The 7500-nt window shown below is 46.0% G+C and overlaps 2 protein-coding genes across 5 annotated transcripts in view; one reads left to right on the forward strand and one right to left on the reverse strand.

Moving 5' to 3' along the window:
- The window catches only part of LOC118944448 (gamma-crystallin N-A-like), a 7038-nt gene extending 2990 nt beyond the window's left edge, over positions 1-4048 (reverse strand). Inside the window, exons 1-3 of the mRNA XM_036963854.1 lie at positions 3966-4048; positions 2274-2322; positions 1721-1842 (exon numbers count right to left, since the gene is read on the reverse strand). Coding sequence (XP_036819749.1) covers positions 1721-1842; positions 2274-2322; positions 3966-4009 — 215 coding nt within the window. The 5' untranslated portion in view covers positions 4010-4048. The remainder of the gene's footprint in view (positions 1-1720; positions 1843-2273; positions 2323-3965) is intronic.
- A 2679-nt stretch (positions 4049-6727) lies between these two features.
- Positions 6728-7500, forward strand: part of LOC110516675 (lactase-like protein) — a 15790-nt gene continuing 15017 nt past the window's right edge. For 3 of the 4 annotated variants that reach the window (XM_036964397.1, XM_036964394.1, XM_036964396.1), the window contains exon 1: positions 6728-6863. The gene's annotated coding sequence lies outside the window, so the exon portion shown is untranslated. Of the gene's footprint in view, positions 6864-6906; positions 7489-7500 lie in introns of those variants that run through there. The other variant, XM_036964395.1, reaches the window with a different exon arrangement.

Consider the following 7500-nt stretch of genomic DNA (forward strand, 5'->3'; position numbering starts at 1 on the left):
CAGAGCCCTAACCCTAACCCACTAACCCTCCATCTCCACAGAGCCCTAACCCACTTACCCTCCATCTCCACAGTGCCCTAACCCACTAACCCTCCATCTCCACAGAGCCCTAACCCTAACCCACTAACCCTCCATCTCCACAGAGCCCTAACCCTAACCCACTAACCCTCCATCTCCACAGAGCCCTAACCCACTCACCCTTCATCTCCACAGAGCCCTAACCCTAACCCACTAACTCTCCATCTCCACAGAGCCCTAACCCTAACCCACTAACCCTCCATCTCCACAGAGCCCTAACCCACTCACCCTCCATCTCCACAGAGCCCTAACCCATTAACCCTCCATCTCCACAGAGCACTAACCCACTAACCCTCCATCACCACAGAGCCCCAACCCACTTACGTTCCATCTCCACAGAGCCCTAACCCACTCACCCTCCATCTCCACAGAGCCCTAACCTTCCATCTCCACAGAGCCCTAACCCACTTACGCTCCATCTCCACAGAGCCCTAACCCACTAACCCTCCATCTCCACAGAGCCCTAACCCTTAGCCACTAACCCTCCATCTCCACAGATCCCTAACCCTAACCCACTAACCCTCCATCTCCACAGAGCCCTAACCCACTAACGTTCCATCTCCACAGAGCCCTAACCCACTCACGTTCCATCTCCACAGAGCCCTAACCCACTAACGCTCCATCTCCACAGAGCCCTAACCCACTCACCCTCCATCTCCACAGAGCCCTAACCCATTAACCCTCCATCTCCACAGAGCCCTAACCCACTAACCCTCCATCTCCACAGAGCCCTAACCCACTTACGTTCCATCTCCACAGAGCCCTAACCCACTCACCCTCCATCTCCACAGAGCCCTAACCCTCCATCTCCACAGAGCCCTAACCCACTAAGCCTCCATCGCCACAGAGCCCTAACCCTAACCCACTTACCCTCCATCTCCACAGAGCCCTAACCCACTTACGCTCCATCTCCACAGAGCCCTAACCCACTTACCCTCCATCTCCACAGAGCCCTAACCCACTAACGTTCCATCTCCACAGAGCCCTAACCCACTAACGCTCCATCTCCACAGAGCCCTAACCCACTTACCCTCAATCTCCACAGAGCCCTAACACATTAACCCTCCATCTCCACAGAGCCCTAACCCACTTACCCTCCATCTCCACAGAGCCCTAACCCACTAACGTTCCATCTCCACAGAGCCCTAACCCACTTACGCTCCATCTCCACAGAGCCCTAACCCTAACCCACTTACCCTCCATCTCCACAGAGCCCTAACCCACTCACGCTCCATCTCCACAGAGCCCTAACCCACTTACCCTCCATCTCCACAGAGCCCTAACCCACTAACGTTCCATCTCCACAGAGCCCTAACCCACTAACGCTCCATCTCCACAGAGCCCTAACCCACTAACGTTCCATCTCCACAGAGCCCTAACCCACTTACGCTCCATCTCCACAGAGCCCTAACCCTAACCCACTTACCCTCCATCTCCATAGAGCCCTAACCCACTTACCCTCCATCTCCACAGAGCCCTAACCCACTCACCCTCCATCTCCACAGAGCCCTAACCCACTCACCCTCCATCTCCACAGAGCCCTAACCCACTAACCTTTCATCTCCACAGAGCCCTAACCCACTAACCCTCCATCTCCACAGAGCCCTAACCCTCCATCTCCACAGAGCCCTAACCCACTTACGCTCCATTCTCCACCTGCACAGAGTTGCATCTCTCTGGGAAGTTCTTGTCGCTTAGTTTCTGGCAGTCGGCACTCAGGTCCAGACGTCTGCCGGCAAAATTACGCTGTTCGAAAAGGGTCACCTGACAACACAATATCAACACACAAAATAACATCATCATCAACAACAACCACTAAGTAAATATGAACAACTCTCTCTAACTTACTGACATGGTACATAGTACATCTCTATGAAATATCTAACTTATTGACATGGTACATCTCTATGAAATAACTAACTTATTGACGTGGTACATCTCTATGAAATAACTAACTTACTGACATGGTACATCTCTATGAAATAACTAACTTATTGACATGGTACATCTCTATGAAATAACTAACCTATTGACATGGTACATCTCTATGAAATATCTAACTTAATGAAATGGTACATGGGCTTTCTCTATGAAACATCTAACTTAATGAAATATGTAAACGGTTTTGCTCTGATTTAAAAAGTCAGCTCCGTTATCTTGTGTGTCGGACGAGGGCATCACACGTTTGGACCTACCCTCCCACTGGACCCGTAGAAGGCACGTTGGAGCACAGACCCCAGCTTGCTGCGGAGACGGGATGGAGGGACCTCTAGTTAAACACATGAACTGCAGACAGGACCTTTGTCCACAGCACCTTTGCCAGCTATCTCACTCAGATGTGCACACACACACGCACGCACACACACACACAAACACACACACACACACACACACACGCACGCACAAACACATGCATGCACGCACGCACGCACACACGCACACACGCACACACGCACACACACACACACGCACAAACACATGCATGCACGCACACACACACACACATGCACGCACAAACACATGCATGCACGCACACACACACACGCACGCACACATCAATAATCTTCCTGCCAAATTCCGATAAGGGACAGCATGTATCTGTGACTAAAACGTTTATTTGATATCTATAGAGCCTATGATTATACTTTAAAGACGGAATGGTTATCTGTGAACTTTGTACTTTTTTTCCAGTAATAATGTCTAATGTAATTTTAGAACGTGTACCAAACGGTACCCTATTCCCTATGTAGTGCACTACTTTTGACCAGACCTGTATGGGCTGTATGGGGCTCTGGTCAAAAGTAGTGCACTACATAGGGAATACGGTACCGTTTGTGACTGATCCTTAAAATCAGGCCATTATGACAAACTATAATTGTGTTTCAATCCTTTCCCTATAAACGGGAATCAGGCTAGCCATCGTTCAAAATGAGATGATTTAACGGGAATCAGGCTAGCTATCGTTCAAAATGAGATGATTTAACGGGAATCAGGCTAGCCATCATTCAAAATGAGATGATTTAACAGGAATCAGGCTAGCTATCGTTCAAAATGAGATGATTTAACGGGAATCAGGCTAGCCATCGTTCAAAATGAGATGATTTAACGGGAATCAGGCTAGCCAGCGTTCAAAATGATATGATTTAACGGGAATCAGGCTAGCCAGCGTTCAAAATTATATGATTTAACGGGAATCAGGCTAGCCATCGTTCAAAATGAGATGATTTAACGGGAATCAGGCTAGCCATCATTTAAAATGAGATGATTTAATGGGAATCAGGCTAGCCATCAATCATGATTTGGGCGACTTTTGGTGTCATGTGCCCAGAGATCAGGGTTGGAGTCCATTTAATTTCAATTCCAGTCAGTTCAGAAAGTAAACCTAATTCCAAGTCCAATTTTCCTGAATTGTCTGGAATTGAAATGGAATTGACCCCAACTCTGATAGCGATCCTATAATCCTACAGGATTCTCTGTAACTGTTTCTATGGTTATGTGTAACAGAGTCGGAGAGACGGTGGGGGAACACAAACCAGAGGACAGAGAGGAACTACGGCTGCGTTTACACAGGCAGCACAATTCTGATCTTTAGCCCGATTATTGGCAAAAGAGCAAATCTGATAAGTCAAAAGATCAGTTAGAGAAAAAAATATCAGAATTGGGCCGCTTGTGAAAACGCAGACATACGGACGGACACACACACAGACGGGCTTGGTGGGTGGGGTGGGGGGGGCTGTAGAGAGGGGGGGGGGGGGTCAGGGAATCACAGAATCACTACTGTAGAATACCCCCCCCCCCACCACCACCACCACTCTTCCCCTATCTAACACCTCACCTAAACGGGACGGGCAGCACACCTGACCCTGATCACAGCACTCTGAACATACCTGGTTTGTTGGGCTAGTCCGTATACTTTAGTGAAGATGTTCATGTCAGCTCCAAGAGGCCGGGAGAAGGACCTTTAAATACAGCGCTGTCCAGGTCACCGCTGACAGGAGCTACTAGAAGGATCACAGGCCCTGGGACACATTCATATGCTAAACACAGCTCACAGGTCACACACACACACACATGCTGCATTACTGTAAACACACACACACACACACACACACACAGACACACACACACACACACACGCACACGCACACGCACACACACACACACACACAGACACACACACACACACACACACACACACACACACACACACACACACATATACACACACACACACACACACATACACACATACACACACACACAGAAATGCACACACAAATAAACAACCACCACACACACATATACACAGAAACACAGATTGAGGCATATGTGCATTGTATCTGCACACACACACACACTCTGTGACGCTGCGTATGTACTAACAGAACAAGGAGTGCAGTGCCAGCAGTTTTACCTCCAAACTATTCAGCGTTTTTTTGGGGGGAACAATATGCCTTCCCTCCATGATAATAACTGCATTCAGCCTGGATGGCTGGGTGCAGGACAGGCTGTATAGCACTGCAGAGCTGAATGGAACGGTGCATCTGGCTGCTACTACTCAGAATGGAGGCTTCTGCCATGGCCGTCTATGGTTATTCAGACACAGATTCATGTATGCTTCCTGACTGGTTAATTAAATAACTCAACCCCCCCCCCCCCCCCCCCCCCATCATCATATACATGGAAATACATTACATCAGAGTCACTTCTCCTTTTGTTGACGCTGTTGGCATATAAGAAGATATGTGTTATGATTCTGACCTCTCAACTGGCTAGGATGTGATAGGCTACTGTAGAACGGAACATTCCTCTCTCAACTGGCTAGGATGTGATAGGCTACTGTAGAACAGAACATTCCTCTCTCAACTGGCTAGGATGTGATAGGCTACATACTTTGGTGACAGTACTGAATACACCCGTTGAGGGATACCATTTATAGAAGATAATAAATTGACAGATTCTGTAGTTAAAGTTACACAGATAGTCATCGTCCTTTCATGGTTCAATTGTGATTTAGTTCTGAGTGTGAATGGGAAACCTTTCTATGAAGTATGAATGATTGAGCTCAAAGTTCTCAGTCATTCATATATATACTACACTTCAATCAATGATATTTATTCGGACTAACCAGGCTTTAAAAAGGTTTGTCTGTCTTTTATCATGTAATCCATACGAAAAGCATATTTTACCATCATATTTCAGAGTTACAGTTGAAGTCGGAAGTTTACATACACCTTAGCCAAGTACATTTAAACTCCGTTTTGCACCATTCCTGACATTTAATCCTAGTAAAAATGCCCTGTTTTAGGTCAGTTTGGATCACCACTTTATTTTAAGAATGTGAAATGTCAGAATAATAGTAGAGAGAATGAATTATCCCATTCCTCCTGACAGAGCTGGTGTAACCGAGTCAGGTTTGTAGGCCTCCTTGCTCGCACACGCTTTTTCAGTTCTGCCCGCAAATTTTCTATGGGATTGAGGTCAGGGCTTTGTGATGGCCACTCCAATACCTTGACTTTGTTGTCCTTAAGCCATTTTACCACAACTTTGGAAGTGTGCTTGGGGTCATTGTTCATTTGGAAGACCCATTTGCAACCAAGCTCTGATGTCTTGAGATGTTGCTTCAATATATCCACATAATTTTCCTTTCTCATGATGCCATCTATTTTGTGAAGTGCACCAGTCCCTCCTGCAGCAAAGACTTGTGGAGGCCTACCATTTTATTTCTGAGGTCTTGGTTGATTTCTTTTGATTTTTCTATGATGTCAAGTAAAAAGGCACTGAGTTTGAAGGTAGGCCTTGAAATACATCCACAGGTACACCTCCAATTGACTCAAATGATGTCAATTAGCCTATCAGAAGCTTCTAAAGCCATGACATAATTTTCGGGAATTTTCCAAGCTGTTGAAAGGCACAGTCAACTTAGTGTATGTAAACTTCTGACCCACTGGAATTGTGATACAGTGAATTATAAGTGGAATACTCTGTCTGTAAACAATTGTTGGAATAATTACATAATTATTATAATGTCCTAACCGACTTGCCAAAACTATAGTTTGTTAACAAGAAGTTTGTGGAGTGGTTGAAAAACGAGTTTTAATGACTCCAACCTAAGTGTATGTAAACTTCTGACAACTGTAAATCTAACATAATTTACATATAACATTCCTATATACACTCTTCAGCAGTTCTTCAGCTGTCCCCCTAGAAGAACCCTTGTTGGTTCCAGGTAGAACCCTTTTTGGTTCCAGGTAGAACTGTTCCGTGGAGCCAAAAAGGGTTCTTCAAATGGTTCTCCTATGGGGACAGCCGAAGAACCCTTTTATAGGTCTTAGATAGCATCTTTTTTTTTCTCCTAAGAGTGTAGAAATCAAATCCGGATATTTCAATGAATCTAATTGTAGACATAGTCCCATTGATAGGAGCCTATAGTGAAACTCTCTGAGGCTGACCTGCATGTGTATAGATCACACTGTCTGACACTCACTTTGCTTACAGTGGAAAAACAACAAACCCATTTCCAAAAAGATCTGTTTGCCCCAGCAGATTACGCTCACACTCCATTGGCTTTGAATGGGGGGGCGGGGTCCTGACTGCTCGCCCAATGGGGCCCCTGAATAGAGGTAAAACCTACTGGATGTTTCGCGATGCGCTCCTGTGACATCGGGTGCTGTAACCTCGACCCCTGAGGATCGGTGAGAATGAATTAGGTCCAGAAACTTATGGATCTTTCTTCCATTTTTGGATTTGTTTCCAACGGGGACAAACGCAGGACCTTTAAACAGGTGGGCATGTAACTATATGTGGTTCTGGGGAGAGCTAGAGGACTGGTGATGAAAGACAGCAGGGACAGAAGGAACAGACAGAGAGACAGGGACAGAAGGAACAGACAGAGAGACAGGGACAGAGATAGCTACCTAGGTACACTGTAGGTAGGCTGTGGAAGGGGGCATATTTTTGGTCTATATTCGTAAACATTTTCACTCACGTTTCTAAATGAGACACTGAAGGATGTTGATGATCAGTTACTAGACCTGGGTACCTCTGCTGGTACGGGATCAGTTTGACATGTCGCTGATACTGACTGTGTTAGACAAGTTGACGTACTTCCTGTCTTTAATTGCGTTTTGCGTCAGTGTATCTCATGGCTGGTTGAAATGAGACTAGATCATTCCATTAATCTTCATTTGGGGCCCGAGAATTACATGGTGTCAGTGTATCTCATGGCTGGTTGAAATGAGACTAGATCCTTCCTTTATTCTTAATTTGGGGCTTGAGGATTACATGGTGTCAGTGTATCCAATGGGCTATTGCTAATTTCTGAGTTCAATCCATTCTGTAGAGATGTTTTCCCGTGTGAGTTCATTAGGATGCTTTTATCCACAGGCGTGGGACACCTGTCACCTCTGTGTAAGTCTCTGT

The sequence above is a fragment of the Oncorhynchus mykiss genome, chromosome 26, assembly GCF_013265735.2.
Source record: "Oncorhynchus mykiss isolate Arlee chromosome 26, USDA_OmykA_1.1, whole genome shotgun sequence".
NCBI lineage: Eukaryota > Metazoa > Chordata > Actinopteri > Salmoniformes > Salmonidae > Oncorhynchus > Oncorhynchus mykiss.